This window comes from Thalassophryne amazonica, chromosome 4 (assembly GCF_902500255.1).
Source record: "Thalassophryne amazonica chromosome 4, fThaAma1.1, whole genome shotgun sequence".
Taxonomy (NCBI): Eukaryota; Metazoa; Chordata; class Actinopteri; order Batrachoidiformes; family Batrachoididae; genus Thalassophryne; species Thalassophryne amazonica.
The window spans coordinates 94593331-94611604 of NC_047106.1; the positions used below are offsets into that span (position 1 = coordinate 94593331).

Here is an 18274-nt window from a genome sequence, read left to right on the forward strand (position 1 = left end):
ATTTGTAACCTTCACTAATGCTGTTTCTGTACTATGATGAATTCTAAACCCTGACTGAAACTCTTCAAATAGACCATTCTTCTGCAGATGATCAGTTAGCTGTTTTACAACTACCCTTTCAAGAATTTTTGAGAGAAAAGGAAGGTTGGAGATTGGCCTATAATTAGCTAAGATAGCTGGGTCAAGTGATGGCTTTTTAAGTAATGGTTTAATTACTGCCACCTTAAAAGACACACACACACACGCATATATTTGTCCATAATTAAACAATACCTATAATTCAAATCATATTTTCTTCACTGTAATACTTTGTTATAATATTCTCTTTAAATAATCTCTTGAAAAATAAAGTACCACACATTCTAATCTCTGTCGGACATTCATTCCATTTCTTCACCCCAATCACAGACACACAAAAACCATTTACATTTTTCTTACTGGTGGTTTCTTAAAAACTGCACAACCGCGTAAACTGTAACTGGATTCCCTCAATCTGAACAGATTCTGGACATGTCTCGGTAAGGCTTGGCTTTTTGCTTTAAGCAGAGTTTGAATTATGATGTAATCCACCAAGTCTCTGAATTTTAATAAATTTAAAGACACAAACAGAGAATGCATTGGTTCACGGTAATATTTATTGCAAATGATTCTTATAGCTCATTTTTGTAAAAGAAATATTTGATTAGTAAGTGTTTCCCCACATCTCAACACAATATGTCATGTATGGAGTTATGGAGTTATCAAGGAGTGATATAAAGTAAGTAACCCTTTTTGTGAAAGTATGTCTTTAGTTTTATACAAAATAGCGATGGATTTCCAGTTTCCAGCTGAGTTTGTTATTAATTATAACACCTAGAAATTTGTTCTCCGTTACTAATTCTATTTACATATTGTTTATAATAAGGTTTTTACATTTAGGTACTTGTTTATTTCCAAATATAATATATTTAGTTTTCCCAAGGTAGAGTGACAATTTATTAGCATAAAACCAAGCCTTAAACTTTTTCAACTCATTCTCCATCATGTCCAGAAGCTGTTCTAGATCATCACCACTACTGAAGACAGTTGTATCATCTGCAAATAAAATACACTTTAGTGATTGCGACACCCAACCTATATCATTAATATATAAAATAAACAAGAAGGGACCAAACACAGAGCCCTGCGGCACTCCACAACTTATCCAGTCATATGCAAGATCTCTGATCCCATATTTTTGTAATTTAGTTAGTAATATTACATGATTCACCGTGTCAAATGCTTTCTATAGATCAAAGAAAATGCCAACTGTATATTGTTTTCTATCAATTGCTGTCACTATACTTTCAACAAAATCCATCAATGCTAGTGATGTTGTCCGAGATTTTCTGAATCCATATTGCCCCTCACAATGTATCTCATGCTTTAATAAATAGTCATGCAATCTCTTAGCAAATATTTTTGTAGGATTTTGGAAAATTGTGGTAGGAGTGAAATAGGTCTATAATTAGAAAAAAAAAAACATGTTTGTCACTGGTTTTAAACAAGGGTATTAATTTTTCTTTGCTATTTTCATTTGAGAGGGAAATTTAACAGTACTTAATGACATATTGCAAATGTGGTTGAAAGGTTTTACTATACAATCAATTATTTCCAATAAAGCCATATTCAGATTATTATATTCATCTGATTTCTTACTTTTAGAATTATGAACCTAATCAATTATTTCTTTTTCGTCAGTTCCAACAATAAACATTGACACAGGTTTATTGAATGTATTATTGCTAATCCAAGAATTATTACTCATATAACCAACACTACTTGCAAGATTCTTCCCCACATTAACAAAGTATTCATTAAAATGATCAACAATAGATTTATTAGCATCAACCACAGTGTTATCTGAATTTTTAAAATGGAGGATAATCCCTAGCAATTTTATTCTTTTTATTATCTCATTTATGATATTCCAAGTATTTTGAATATTGGTTCTACTGTTTTCAAGTAAGTCACTGTAATGCCTATTCTTACTAAGTCTCATAATGTTTATTAATTTATTCTTATATGTTTTATATTTGCTTTCAGCTTCCTTAGTTCTTAATTTTATAAATTGTTTATACAATATTTTTTTTTCTTTTTACATGGATTCTGAAGACCCTTAGTTATCCATGGTTTGTTACTGTACCGATTTCAATTAATTTTTTCAACAAGAGGACAATGTTTATCATATAACCTTTAAAAAATGGAGACAAAAGTATCATACGATTTGTCAATATAGACTTCATTCCAGTTCTGAAGTTTTACTTCCACTCTTAAATTATCAATAGCTACAGGTGTTAATTTTCTAGTCAAGGTTCTAATATCACATTGGGGGTTACCCATATGCAGCAATTCAAAAACAGCAAAAACCAACAAGTGATCCGGAATATCACTTAACAGTAGTCCCCCACTGAGATTACCTAATGTCACGTTAGTTAAAAAGTTATCAATGAGAGTTGTTGAATTCACAGTTACTCTACTTGGATGAATAATAGATGGATACAGCCCCAAACAATATCGAGTTTATAAATGAGGTGATTTGTGGATGATTATGAGGATTTTAAAAAACTCTATATTAAAGTCTCCACAGATAAATAAATGCTTGTTGCTATTAATTTTATTATACGAGGTCTGTCCGAAAAGTAACGGAGGCATTTGTTTGTTGTGCTCTGTCCCGACGCGCGAATTCCTCCGCATATCTTTCATTACAAAATCTCCTGTAACAGTGGAATGTACCACAAAAGTGCTGATGTCAAACTCTTCAGCAATTTCTCTGGTAGTCACATGATGTGCCGGATCAACACAGCCCTCACTTTGGAAATGTTCTGGTCATTTCAGCCTGTCGATGGCCGCTGGGAGCGCAGCGCACCCTCCGCCGGTGTGGGCCGTCTTTAATCTGGATGTAATTGTCCTTAATCTGTGTGACGCCGATAGAATCTTCACCGAAAGCCATCTGAATTTTCCGAATGGTTTCCACCTGGCTGGCTGTCACAGTTTCTGAAAAAAATTTCATGGAGCAAAGCGACAGTTGCTCAGCCATTTCCCTGACAATGAAAATCTGACGAGGGGGCTGGACCAGTGCTCACTCAAATCCTGCCCACAGGCAAATGACGCAACCGACAGGTGTGAAAAAACTCACGCATGCGCACGAAGGTTCAAGCTTGGCTGATGCAAGCGCACATGATTCAAATCCATATAGTTTTTGAAAAAAATAAAAAGGTCCGTTACTTTTCGGACCGACCTCGTATGTTCCCATCACTATATCCTTGAAGCTCCAGCAGCTCTGTAAATGCAGCTCACAACCATATTGTTAGAATTTGTAGATGTAATTTCAATGGTAACACACTCCATAATGTTGTCAACTGCAAATGACATATTCTTAACAAGTCTGCAATTGTAAAGTGACCTTACATACAATGCAACACCTCCGCCCCTTCTCATCTGCCTATTTACCGAGAACAGATCATAACCATCCAAGTGTACAAGATCACTATTAACATCATTTAGCCATGTTTCCAAAATAGTAATAACTGAAACCTTTTTTTGGCTCTTGTCAGACAATCCTTAATTCTAGACATGTTCTGAGGAAGACTTCTGCTATTAATATCTATAATTGCAAAAGCTCCATCATTGAGATTGTAATCTTTGAATTGTTGTTCTGTAAAGTATTTGCATTGATGCTCAATGTTATCAATAAAAAAGAGATCCGGATCGGACTCAGGTCCAAAGGGGCGGGATGTGCTTTTATTACAATCATATGTTTCTAGACAGAGCTCCTGGGGAGAAATAAACTGGTTATTCTCCATAGTCATTATGTAATATTTAGACTTTCATCTGCCATCATAATCAACCTCAAGACCAATACATTTCACCATTTTTGTCCTTATTCATATTTTTTCAGTTCATCAATATCTTTGATAACCAACACCTTAGCTTCCTCCGGTCTACCGTTCAATTTGATAAACACTTTACAACTGTTGACCAAAGTATTCTGAATTTTATTTTGTGTCCGTAAGTATCTGGCTTTCTTAGCGATAGCTGCATTTCTTTTTCTCAGGTGATCATTCAAATAGACATTTGTACCTTTTAACTTTTTTCCTTGTTTCATCAATGCTATCTTTTTTTCCTATTGAAAAACCTCATTATCACCGCTGGTGTATTCTTGTCTTTTGTTGGAAGGGGATGGCAAGCCCAAATGAGTCCACATCCAGGTAGATGTCCCTGGATGCGAGGAAAGCCACCACCTGGTGTTCAGTGGAGCCCCCCTCAGTCTCAGCAAAATCTTCGTCCCTGTTTGCCGTTACTGCATGGGCATATGACCTGGGTTTTATTTTTAACCCAGTCACAATTACCTCATTCATTCTTGAATATTGTTCCAAATCATCCAACCTTCTCTCCAGTACCACTATCTTTTTATCTCTCTCCTCGACCAGTGCTCGTAATTTTGTTACTTCTTCCACAAGTGAAAGAATCCGTTCTTGCTTTTCCTTTATAATAGAGACGTCCTGTGAAAGGAAGTCGAGTGATCTCCTGATGTCCTCATTGTCCTCCACTGTCAATGCTCTCTTTGGAGGCATGATTATGGGACACAGCTAGTTAGCCTCCTGGCTAGCTAGTTCAGTGCGCGGGCCTCGGAGTTTGGTTGGAAAATGCCGACGACAAACAGCTGCACCTTGGGGCCTCGGAGTCCAGATGAAAACGCCTCCGGCGAGCTGCAGCGAGTCTCGGTCCTGAATAGCACCTCCGCTGATGATTCACTGCAGGCTTCGGGACTGGATGTAAATGCCACCGTCATACCGCTGCTAGCCTCGGGGCCTGGGAACCTGGATGGGAACACCTTCATCGAGCAAGGCGCTACCCACGGGCCCAAATGGAAACTCTGCCGGTGAACCGCTGCGGGCCTCAGGACCAGATGGAAACCCCAGTGACATACTGTTGCTAGCCTCGGGGCCTGGGAGCTAGATGGGAACTCCCCTGACGAGCAAGCCGCTGGTCTCGGGCCTAAATGGCAGCTCCACAGGTGAACCGCTGCAGGCCTCAGGACCAGATGGAAACTCAAGCGATGTACCGCTGCTAGCCTCGGGGCCTGGGAGCTAGATGGAAACTCCTCCGATGAACAATCCGCTGGCCTCAGGCCTAAACAACACGGTATGGCCTTCGCCTGCTAACAAGGCTACACACAGTCTAGCTGCGTTACACATTAACGCTCTGAGTTAGTGACACACTGACGCTCTGAGTGACACACTGACGATCTGAATTTTTAAGGTTGAATGTTTTTAGCATCAAAATCAGAGTTTGAAGTTGAATGTCTAAGGCTGAATTTGTTTAGCATCAAAATATTCAGCCTCAAAAACTTCAACCTTAAAAAAAAAAATTCAACCTGAAAAAAATAGAAAAACAGGTAGAAGCAATCAATCCATCTCAATCAGCCAACATCACAGATTTACTTCCATAAATGTTGGATGATTGAGACAGGGATCGATTGCGTCTACCTGCTTTTCTATTTTTTCATGTTGAATTTTTTTTTTAGGTTGAATTTTTTGAGGCTGAATATTTTGATGCTAAACAAATTCAATTTAAAACTCTGATTTTGATGCTGAAAAAAAAACAACAACCTTAAAAATTCAAATTCTGATGACAGATTTACTTCCATCATACTCAAGTGGACCACTCAACCACTCAAGATTCAACAGGCTTTTGGCGATGATGCCGTGAGCGTAACGCAAGAAAAAACAGCGGTCTAACCACTCCGAAAATGGGTGCACATCATGTTCTGGAAGGCCATCCACAAGCTGAAATCACCAAGTGTTTGGCAGAATATAAACTATGGCCATGGATGACCATCATGTCACCATCCAAGAACTTGTGGATGAGTGGGAATAACACAGGTTCAGTACATTCCATTTTGATGGAGCTTTTGGGCATACAGAGAGTGCCAGTAAAATTTAAAAGACGTGCGGACGGATCCGCGCGTCGGCTGCGTCCCGACGCGCGGATCCGTCCGCACGTCTTTCATTAAAAAAATCTCCTTTAACAGTGGAATATCCGGATAAAATGCTGAAACCGACTTCTTCTGAAACTTCTCTGTTCTCTCACGACGTCCTGGATCAATAGAGCCTGAAATGTGGAGGTTTTCAGCTTGAACAGGCTGATGACGCCGCCTGAGAGTGCTGCGTGATGTCTCGCACCGTGAAAAGTCCTTAAAGCGACAGTCTCACCTCAAAATCTCTCATCAGCCGTTAAAATTTTCACTGAAAACCAGCTTAATTTCTCGAACCGTGTCCACTTCGATGTGTCTCACAGGTTTAGAAAAAATTTTGATCAAACAACGCGCCAGTCTCTCAGCAACTTCTCAGACAAAGGAATTCCGACGAGGGGCTGGACGACTCCTCCCACAAGGCGTGCTCACAGGCGAATGACGTCACCGACAGGCGTGGAAAAACTCATGCATGCGCACGAGGGTTCAAGCATGTCTGACGTAAAAACATATGAATGAAATCCATATAGTTTTTGAAAAAAATAAAAAGGACTGTAACTTTATTGACAGCCCTCGTATATATATATATATATATATATATATATATATATATATATATATATATATATATATATATATATATATATATATATATATATATATATATATATATATATATATATAGTTCATTTTATAGGCAGACACAGAAGAAAGTCATTTCTAGAAAGTTTTTTGTTTTATTCTATTTTTTTAATAATGTAGGCTGCAAGTTGCTTGGTGACCTATGTCAACATACTGAAAAGATGTAGAAATGACCCCTTTAAGTGCAAACAAAAACCCACCAAGTATGTGCTTCAGAGGAGAAAGGACAAAAACATGTCCAACCTCAAACATAATTATACTGTTTTGTTTGTTTTGTTTTGTTTTTTGTTTTGGGGGGGGGGGGGGGGAGTAAAAAGGCATCACTCAGTCAATTTCTAAACTATTTGCATTTGGAAAAACAACTTACTGTGATGATCTTCTAATTTAACTATAACAGTATAAATGATTATAGAAAGCAGTATTTGATATGTATCAGTGGCCTTTGTGGTGCTGAAATCCTGCAATCCTGCAATTAACAACACTTCACAAGCAATTTAACCTGTCCAGATTTTACACTGTGGACATTTTCCATGTTAAAAGATGCCAACACGGCCCAAAATATGATGTTTATTGGTCCTTATCTGTACTTGTGAACACTCCAAATGTCAGAGCTGAATATGCAGTATAGCTAGTTTAATAATAAAAAAAATAGAAATATCCATTTTGAAAAGGCAGTGGAAATTCTTCGGTGACCAGAATAGGACAGACTTTGGCTAATTTGTCTGGAACATATTGTGATTAGTCAAGCACAACGACATCATCAGGGTTTTTAATATTTTCATGATGCGGTTTTTGTTATTTTGCTGTTTCAAACCCTCTCCCTTCCCCTAACTATAACCCCTCAGACTTCACAGGGTGATTTGGACAAATAGTCAAAGCAAGTCCTCTTCCAGTCAAGGAAGAATAGCCACTTCATTTTGAAAATGCACAAAAATTTTAGCCATTTCAAGAAAAAAAAAGAACCAAAATTTAACTTTTAGGATTGGTTGTTTTTCCTGGTATTTTTGAAAATTTTATATATATATATATATATATATATATATATATATATATATATATATATATATATATATATATATATATATATATATAATAAAAAGTTTCAAAACAGTTTCAGCAGGAATGTATTGAAATCAATTGATTATGTGCAGTAATATGAATTAACTATGTTTTATTCTTAGTATGTTGTATAAATCAGATTGAGTCACACTTCCCTTAATATGTTCTATTCTTGGAACAGGTGAGCAGCCTATACAACGGATGGATTATCATCTGACATAATCTGGTGAAACCAGCACATCGACCCCAACACAAAAAGAAAAAAAAAACTTTTGCAATGCCAAATTAACTGTATTACTTTGGCACCAACTTTGCAGTTGCCTGTCAGGCTGGAAGTGGCTGAACTAGGCAAGAATTAAAATAAACTGAAGTACTGAGAGGGAGTTTGAAAGAAACTAAATCTTTTTTTTTCTTACCAGGTGGCTGAGACTTCTGAAGAACGTGTTGGTCAACATGAGTTTCCATCGCTGCTCAATGTTCTCAGGAATGGGCTCATAAATATAATAAGCGCTAAATGAGCACACTACGACGACTAAAACGACGCTTGTCGACCTCATTTTTCCACAAAAGTGCGTCTCCGGCCGCCAGCGAACGCAGCGCGCAAACAGGACGCGTCTAATCCAAAGGATCCGCTTTTACTTCAGTGCCACCGAACCTAAATGTGACCGACGTTTAGTGTCGTTTGATGCTCATTAACGTGCATGATCTAACACTTTGCCCCTGGCAACCACGTGTGTTCGTGCCGTGGATAAAGTGGGGGCGGTGTGCGCGCACATTAGGCAGGGGATGCATCTTTGCGAAGCAGATCTTTGAGATGAGACGCAACTGATGCGCAAAGATCAGAAATGTGAAAACAAGTGCGGCGTTAAATCACATTGATAAATGTTGTTTGTTTGAGCCGGTTTGGTTTGAGTGGGAGGAGGGTGGCTGTGTGGCTGATCCACAGCAGAGACAGTGCGCGCTTCTTTTTTGGAAGCGGTGAGAGGGTGAGGGCTCAGAACTGCTCAACACTCAGAGCTGCAGGGTATGTTAAGCTAATTATATTATTGTTGACTGTGTCAAACACGTGTTTCGTGGCAGGATTGGCTGTCAGCAGCCGCGTGACTCCCCACTCGTGCTTCAGAAGCGATCCAGTGTAAGAAAATGAGATCTGCAAGTGACATAATCAGGCGATGACTCCATCTGCACAAAATGAGGCAGATTATTATTTGATCCTGCTCACATCTGATGAACCAGTTAGATGTCTGCCAGGTCATCTTTGGGTGAACACACTTGAGTGAGGTGAGCAGGCAGGAGAGCTTCCAGAGATTTTGGGCCCCATGAAAATCTTACTGCTCCTGCCCCACCACCACCACCTATAGCCGTTGTAAAATTTTGATACAGTATTACATAAAACTATGCATTTTAATGATAACGAGCGAAACAACGCACCCCTTGCTAAGTCCTAAACAGTAAGTACCAAATTTTGAATCCACAGCAAAACAGGAAATGTTCAAATGTCAAACACTTCCTGAATTGACAGACAAGATCCCATGGATCAGTGGCAAGCTCACACTCAAACAGGAAGTGCCAAATGTTCAGTCATAGTGAAACAGGAAATGTTGAACACTTCCTGGCATGGGTGGAGCTAGAGCAGAGGCCGGGGTTTCACTGGACCCCCCCGATATCTGATTGGACACAGATGATTGACATGTCACAGCACCACACATCTGGTTGAAAGAGCTGCATTTTGAAATCAGTGAGTCACATTGACTGCTAGGTTCCTACTGTCCAGTAGTTAGTGCTGTGTACCATAAAAAGTGTACCATAAGTTACCTTATGCCTGGTTCACACGACAGGATTTTAAAATTATCTTTAGGTTTCCAAAACCTGAGACACCAGCTGCTGTACACAGCAGCCATGGAGAAAACTGACCTGCTGTCCGATGCTGATTCTTGTTTCACAGGGCTTAATGTGCTTTGATATTTCAAGGATCCACAAGTTCCACATGACGGTCATTACAAATCCGATTGCCATCGCCCCCTTTGTGTCTTTTTATATTATGTCGTTTGTTCAGTCACAGCCATTAAGCTGTATCAGTGATGCATGAATGTAGTTGCAGGAGCATATTAAAGAAGAACTGGAGAATACACTGTCCAGGTTATGATCTGTACCTCTATCCATGCGGCGAAGGAAGAGTGGGGCTGCACAACATTGCACACCCACTTATATCCTTAGTAATAATGTTTTAAGTGAACCTAATGTCATCAGGTCACCAATAATTGCTACATGTGCTAATGTCATTCATATCTGAAATGAAACAAACATTCACTCAACAGAAATACTGAAGCACAGATGTCTTGCATTTTCCATTAGGACAATTAACCACACAAAAAGCCATATTACTACAGATATGTGTAATAAAATGCTCATAACAGCTAGCAGCCACAGCTCGTGGCCTCTCTGCTTTGAGTCTCACCTCAGTAGCACAGACTAGCTGTCACTCAAAGTGGGCACACTACAGATTATGCCATAACTTTATGGTTTACAGGATCTTAAACTGAGGAGTTTGAAAAAAATATTCACACCCCACATAGTTGTCCTGTTTTTTTTTTTTTTTTTGGGGGGGGGGGGGGGGGGGGGGGTGAAAATATTTCTCCTGGAAAGTTGGACATTTTAACATGTGCTTCTGTGGGAATGTGCACCTTTTTGGAGCCAGGCTCAAGTGGGCAGTCAAGGAACCACAACTTTTTCCTTCTTCTGGGTGCTTTCATTTTGGACTCCTGCTTGGACAGTAGCAGCATAAACATATGCAGTTTGCTCATTGGAGTGAGAGCGAGATTGATGATCTGCTCTGTTTTGTCTGAACCCAAAGGGACTTCAGGCTTCTCTCAGTGGGAGCTCTGTGAATTAAAAAGTTCTAAAATTTGCTGCTCATATTAATAATTACCACTTGAGGTGTGGGTTGAATTCTTTAAGTATAAGAATTTGATGTGCCATAGTAAAAGTCAGTTCTTTTGGCTTTTCCCATTTTCATTTTGGGGTTACCAGTCCGGATCTGTATGTTTACTTGGCCCAACATTTATGTCAGATGCTCTTCCTGACAAAACTCAACATTACATGGAGAGTGAGTCAGAGAAGCCTTGAACCAGGAACCTTTCTGTGGAAATTTCTGTGCTCCAGAAATAAGGACATTAGCCACTTGGTCACCATGCAGCCTAACTTGGTGAGGCACAGTAAATGTGTTTGTTAATATCAAGGATGAACATGAACAAAGAATTCAACCAGAATCTGTCTGTATGTAAGCAAACAATTTCATACTTCAGACACCACGTTTCTTGTTTGAGTGAAGAAATCTGCTGGTGCGGTTACTAACCCCCACAGACAGCAGAATGTTTGCACACTACATGGGATAGCATTGCAAAGCATGGCTCTATGTACTGTAGATGAAGATAACTTCACCCACGCATATCCCATGCATCTCCCACCAGGATCACAAAAAGTGAAGAGAGCTCCATTAAAGTTTTACCAACTAACTAAGCTGATTTTGCTTCGAAGCTGAGATACAACCACTGGTTGGAAGTGAAAAAGCAGGCAGGAATGCCACAGGGAATCCCTCAGTGTGTGAAGTGTAATTTTGTATTCCGAGAAGTAATTTAGCATTCCAGTGCTCTGCAGTGATCAGTCTCACAGAGGGGTTCACTAAAATCTCATCACACCATGGATCCTGAAGCCCCATACTGTATCTAAACAGCAGGGGGCTGAATAACTAGTGTTTGATGGTTAATGAGATGAGACACTTGTCTTCTTTTAAACACTGGGCAATTAAAATATCCACCTCTGCTGTGAGAATGTTTGAAACGATTGTAATACATCATAACTCTAAATTCACGTGGAGTCATGTGGTTTAGGTCATTGTGAGTCAAAACGATGAGCGTCCTGTCTGATATACATGGCACCTGGACATTAAAATAACTGTTTTTGCATCTACCTGTTGTGTCTTGCTACCCACATTTTGGGGTCCAGTCCAGTTCCTCATGGTCTAAACCGTAGCACAGCCAATAAACTCAAAAGAAGTGTGGGTTATTTTTACGGATTTAGTCTGTGGTCTGTCTTCATGATGTTTGTATTTGTAAAATTGTTTGGAAACGTTTGTGATGACAGGCCGCAGTGGATATTAATTCTCAAGTTTTCACGTCCTGATCCAAGACTGAAGGATTAATGTTACTTGCTACTACATGTCCACACAGCAGCCAATGAGAGACGCCGTAACAGAATTTACCATGAACTGTGCGCTGTGCTGAAACTACAAAACAAATGTACGAAACATTGTTCTACTGCAGGAGATGATTTAAAGTTCATCATGTTCTATTTTCTGGTTTACTACAATCCAGCATTAGGGTTCTCCAAATGGTTCAAAATGCTGTGGCCAGACTCTTGACAGGAAGCACAAAGTTCAACCACATTACACTCATTTTGGCATCTCTTCACTGGCTTCCTGTCTCTGTGAGGTCAGATTTTTAGGTTTTACTATTAACCTCTAAAAGTATTCACAGATGAGCACCTCCCTACTTAGTTGACCTAATCAAACCCTATGTACCAACCCGGGCTCTGTATTCTCAGGGTGCAGGACTGCTTTGTATCCCTAGGGTGAATAAAAAGTCTGCTGACCACAAAACCTTCTCTTATAGCACACCTGTTTTGTGGAATGATCTCCCTATGGAGATAAAACAGTCTGATTCTGTGGAGACATTCAACTCCAGATTTAAGACGTATTTATTCTGCCTTTCGTATGGCTACCATACTGGCACAGTATGGTACTTCAATTTTTCAATTTATTTTCATTTATATAGTGCCAAATCACAACAGAGTTGCCTCAAGGTGCTTCACACAAGTAAGGTCTAACCTTACTAACCTATGCTTCCAATCCTTCTGCTAAAAGCACAACCTGTCTGTTTAACCCCATACCAACAAAGCTGTTTCAGGACCTGTGGCCCACTCGTGGGTCTATTGTGTTGGAAATTACTAATTTGTAACTAACCTCAGGCTCTGTTTCTAATTGTTTCTAAAATTCTGGGAAAAGTCGTTTCACGGGAGTTTGTGGAGCACCTCACTGAGAATAATCTCTTTGAACCAAAACAGTCTGCATTTACAACACATCATTCCATGGAGACAGCTCTCATTTAAGTGGTAAATGATCTTCTGCTTGCAATAGATACAGACACCACAATGCTGCTGGTGCTGTTAGACTTTAGTGCTGTGTTTGATACCGTGGGTCATCATATTCTACTTGATAGACTGGAGAATCATTTTGGGATTACTCAGAATGTCCTTATGGTTGACATCTTACCTAACCAAGCCAGTCACTCTCATTCTGTCTTGTACAACAACACTACCTCTAACCTTGGTGACATGATATATGGGGTTCCACAGGGGTTTGTCTTAGGCCCCTTGCTTTTCTCCCTTTATATAGCACCCCTTGGGCACATACTGCAGTATTATGGGATTACTTTTCATTGCTATGCTGATAACACCCAGTTGTACATGACAATAACTGCTGGTAATCTCGTACACATTGTGGTATCTGGAAGGTTCTATGGGTGCAGTACCCATGGTTACCTGCAGGGTGGTGAGCACTGCTATAAAAGACTGTGCCTGCAGAGAACAGAAGTAGGGTGGTGATGAACAGTGTAGAGACCTGTTGGATGCTAAGCTGTAATAAAGTTTGTCATGTTCCTGAGGCAAACTCATTGGCTTCCTTTGGCAGTATTTGAACAACATCTGTGACACAACAGAAACTGGCAACGAAGATTGGGATACCGCCTTTGGAACTGTGTTTTGAGCCAAAGCCTGAATTCCACTGAGATGACTAAAAACATGAAAAAGGAGCACAAAATAGTGGCAAAGACCTCAACTTCAGTGAAGAACAGGAAGAATTTGAAGCCTATGTCGAAAGGTTAGAGGAATTCTCTGTGGCAAAATATTGGGAGTGTTTTGACCGTCGTTGAAAATGAAACCATATGTTGCTTATGGACTTTTGTTTGCCATTAAAGCCGTCTGAATGCAAGTTGACCAATTTAATAAGTCTTTTGTGGCCCCACTTTGTGCTAAAAAAAAAACCCTTTATTGCTGACAGATATAAGTTTAGCACCCAAAGGCAAAGGGAAGATGAATCTATCAGTGAATTTATGGTTAGTCTCAGAAAGCTGGCTTCAAAGTGCAAATTTGAAGCATTTTTGTACGATACAGTAAGAGATAAATTTGTTTGTGGTGTTCACAGCCAAGAGCTAAGGGACCGCATGTTGAATGCTGCCCACACAAAAGACGTCATGTTAATGGGAGCTCATGAAATGGGCCTGGCACATGAAGTCAAAGTAAAATGCAAACAGTGGTTGCAAAAGTCCCTGAAAACCAATGCTGTTTGCAAGAGAGCTGTTCCCAAGAAAAAGGAAAGAAAATACACCTTGATTTTGTAGAGTCTAAGAAGCAAATGTTCCTTATAGTGATGGATGTGTATGACAGATGGCCTGAAATAATCCATATCCAAACTACTACCTCTTGAAAAATATGAGGCCCCAGTTCACCACATGGGGAGAACATGCAAACTGAACACAGAAAGGACCAGGGTCCTCAAGTACTTGTATGGATCTACTGAAACTTACCATATGCCAAAACCCAGAAACTGGTGTAAGCACAAAAAAATTCAGATGTATCAAAGTGTGCATAGGCATGGATCCATGCACATTCAGTTTGTACATCCCAAACAATGTGGAATTGAGCACACACGCACCAATCTCCTCCCTGGCCATGCCTCATTCTGAATATGCAAATTTATTCAAATAGTTTGGTTGTGTCATGCTGATGGTACCATAAATGTGAGCGGTAGTGTGTTTGATAACATCTGCCATTGTCTCTGTGTTGTGTGTATAAATGAAAGAACTTTTAGAGACAACATGCAAAAACAATGAAAGCTGTGGCTCAATCGCTGCTGTTCTCTCCTGCAGCTCACTGCAATGTAAAATGAAAACTGAAATGAGTGCATCTGTGTGTGTGTAAATGCTGAGGCCAGCGCAGCGCACACACACTGAAGTAATAACATTACTTACACAGTGGCTGACAGTGTGGGACATTAACCCCTTACCGCCCATCGTCGCATATATGCTACAATCTCTGACCAAACGTACCAAATTGACCTGTATGCCCGTTGTCGCAAATTTGCAACATACCATCATTATTATTATAACATTATAACATAAAGTCATTACCAGAATACCCAATATTACTATCTAGTTTTTGTGCAAAAGTGAAATTAATAATCTCAGCATTATTTACCATCTACTTAAAGGCAAAAACACACACAAAACATTTTTTATATACAGCTATATAAATTCAGGCATTAAGGGGTTAATATGACATTCACGTTTATTGACAAATACTGAACACAGTCTGGGGCTTAAGGAGCTCTCTAGTTTCACCATCAAGATAAACAAAACACAATAATAATAACAAAAAACATATTTCAATGTGCACATTCTCAAATGTGCCCGCGCAAGTTATCGTTAGGAACAATTACACAAATAAACTATTTAACCACCAAGCAGCCATCCTTCGTGCACCATGCCAACCTCCAGCCTGATGCGCATTTGTGCATCACATATGATTTGAACATTGATGGGATGAAAGTGTTTCCTATTAACAAAAACAAATTCATCATGTGTTGGCGCCTTCATAGCAATATGTGTGCAGTTAATATCTCTGATTACATTAGAGAAACCAGGTCTCACTGAAAAGGCCACTTTAATGGAGGAATGTAATGTACCTGGATGACATTTGGATGATTGCGTTCCACACAGCTGGCATGGCTCAGCTCAAGGTTGACTGGCACACCCCTGACAGATCAGCCAGCTCACACTGGAATACCCATGATACCAGGAACCACAGCGTAGTCAGCACCTGTGTGGGCATAGACAACTGCCTGGCTCCTCACTGTATTGGGCTCTGGGCCGACCGCATTCTGCGTGCAATTCCAGTAACAGTGGCCTTGGTAACTGAAATCGGTTTATGAGCCAATTACTGTCATTTTCAAGAAAATCCTCACATTCCCAGACTACACGCTCACTTTGGATTGCACCACTTCCAAGGTCCTCTTATAACGCTAACACAGCCACTGTTAGTGCCATTTTACACATCACTTTGCACATGCTTTTATATCCACCCATATAACTGCAAACACTTGGGTGTGTTAAATGTTCACCAGTGTGTGTCTGGTGTGCATATCACTCTGACTTCTTGTTTTCACACTATTAATGGATCCCAGCATCACCTCTATATGTCGGCAGTCGAACAATAGCTGTAGAAACGTGTACACCAGCCAGGATTTTTGCATGATGCCCCGCACATTTCCACAGTCATGTCACTGTTGATACATCAGAAAGTTGACGTGGAGATGGGCGTACGCCAAGTTTTTGTGTATAAGCACGCTTTGTTTCAGAGTCTGAAGTGCAAGAATGTTACCTCTTGTTTTCTAAAGTGTTTCTGACAAATTTTCAATCTGACTTAACAGTGTCTTCCTTACAGAATGTCTGTTTATCCTGTTTATGAACATACAACTAACCTTGTTGAAAGCACGCTTTGTACATGACGCCCCAGGTCCTTCTCGCTGTACCAGCAGTGCAAGCCACTATATGAAGCAAAAAAATCAGAGAAATAAAATATGTTATATTCTAATACCCCTTCATAATGTGAAATATGCCCTAGTAATAGAGTTAAACAATTGATAGCTGCCATGCAACTGACATACCATTTAGACTGACAATTTGAAATGATGGATATGATATATTGTTTTCCTCCATGATTAAAAAATATGTCATAAATTTTAGGCCACACCACCTACTCCCAATAGCATTCCATTTTATTTATCCTTGGGAGATGATATACATTAAAAGAAAGCCTTTATGTGGATTTCCTGTGTGCTTTAAGTGATTAATCACGTTTAATATTAGGGGTGAAAAAACTTGAGCCAAATCAACATGCAGATCCACCTTGAATCTGCTGTGGCAACCCAGAGTGAAGACAAGGGAGTGGCCAATTTTCTATGATTGTGTTGTGGTTCAAGCTCATCAACTATAGGTTCAACATGATGTTGAGATTTGGGAGGGCTGCATATCACCTTCCAAAATGCCTCTGTTGTTTGATTACCCATTCCTTTCACTGCTGTGGCCAAGAGCAGTGCTGATTTGCAGAACTGCTGCCATGAAAAGCGTAAAATGTAAGCCTATAAAACAGCACGAGAGAACCTTGAGATAGCCATCCAAGAATCCAAGCATGAATACAAACAGCACATTAAGGAACACTTAATGTACAACAACGCCTGCAGCATATGGAGCTGAATTAAGGCACTGATAGGTTATAAAACCAAGGCCAATCTTCCTGACATGCACAATTTGTTTGTTGACTGTTCTGACACTCAAAAAGGGAGAGAACCTCCCTACACTACACCTTCTGCAGGTGAGCAGTCAGGGGTTTTGTTGCCCAACTGGGTGAGAGCCACAATACAGAAAGTCAACACTCATCAATCTGCTGGCCCAGTTTGGAGTGCCAGACAGACTCTAAATGTAAATTACAAAAGGCTTTGTATTCACAAAGTCTCCTACTTCAGAGTTGCTCCTGGAAATGAAATTCTAAGACAGATTTTAGAATTGTTGCCATTCTCCCTGAAAATTCAAGCATAAATCCTTATTAAGATGTTGTTCATAAAGAATTGTAACCCTTAAAAGATCCCAAGGTGAGAAAATGTTAGACATTAAGAGGACTCTTAGGTGTTTATTTAACCCTATTCAGGACTTTAATGAGCACAATATGGAGAAAGCAATTGCCAAAAATCCTGAATAGGGTTAAGCAGAGGAAAAAAATTGGCCGAAAGACAAAGAAGCACAAGAGATGTGCACAATGGATGACAGTGAAAATAACAATAAAAAGCTACAGATTAGATCATGCATTGATAATGTTTGTGACTGATCTCATGAGAGATGCACCTACATCCCAGACACAGAACAACAATGCCATAATGCCAGAAATCAAAGTCATTGCTACAGTAAGATGTTTGCCAACTAGGAAAATGCAGTTGTGATGATTTGGGTTGGTCACAGCCTAGTTTGAGCAGAAGGATCAGACAAACACTGAAAGACATCAGAGAGTTGATGTTTTCTTTTACCTTTGCAAATTTCCCCATGTGAGACTAATAAAAGAATATTATCTTGCCAAACTCCTACAAAATATATTCCCTTCCACATATCTATCCAAGTAATACGAGGTCTGTTAGAAAAGTATCGGACCTTATTTTTTTTAAAAAAAACCTGATGGATTTGAATCAAGCGTGGTTGCATGAGCCAACCTTGTACCTTCGTGCGCATGCGTGAATTTTTTCACACCTGTCGATTGCGTCAGTTGCTGGCAAGCAACATTTGTGTGAGGTCATGTGTAGTGCTCTCAGCGGTTTTTCATTGCAAGGAAAATAACGGAACGACTGCAGCAGTGCTATTGCATCAGATTTTGCCAGAAACTGGGCGACAGCCAGGTGGAAACCCGGGGAAGACCCAG

At 39.7% G+C, this 18274-nt stretch overlaps 1 protein-coding gene across 1 annotated transcript in view; it reads right to left on the minus strand.

Moving 5' to 3' along the window:
• Positions 1 to 8422, minus strand: part of LOC117508498 (arylacetamide deacetylase-like) — a 99306-nt gene extending 90884 nt beyond the window's left edge. The window contains exon 1 of the mRNA XM_034168274.1: positions 8113 to 8422. Within this exon, the coding sequence (XP_034024165.1) occupies positions 8113 to 8253 (141 nt within the window). The 5' untranslated portion in view covers positions 8254 to 8422. The remainder of the gene's footprint in view (positions 1 to 8112) is intronic.
• Between the last annotated feature and the right edge of the window lie 9852 nt (positions 8423 to 18274).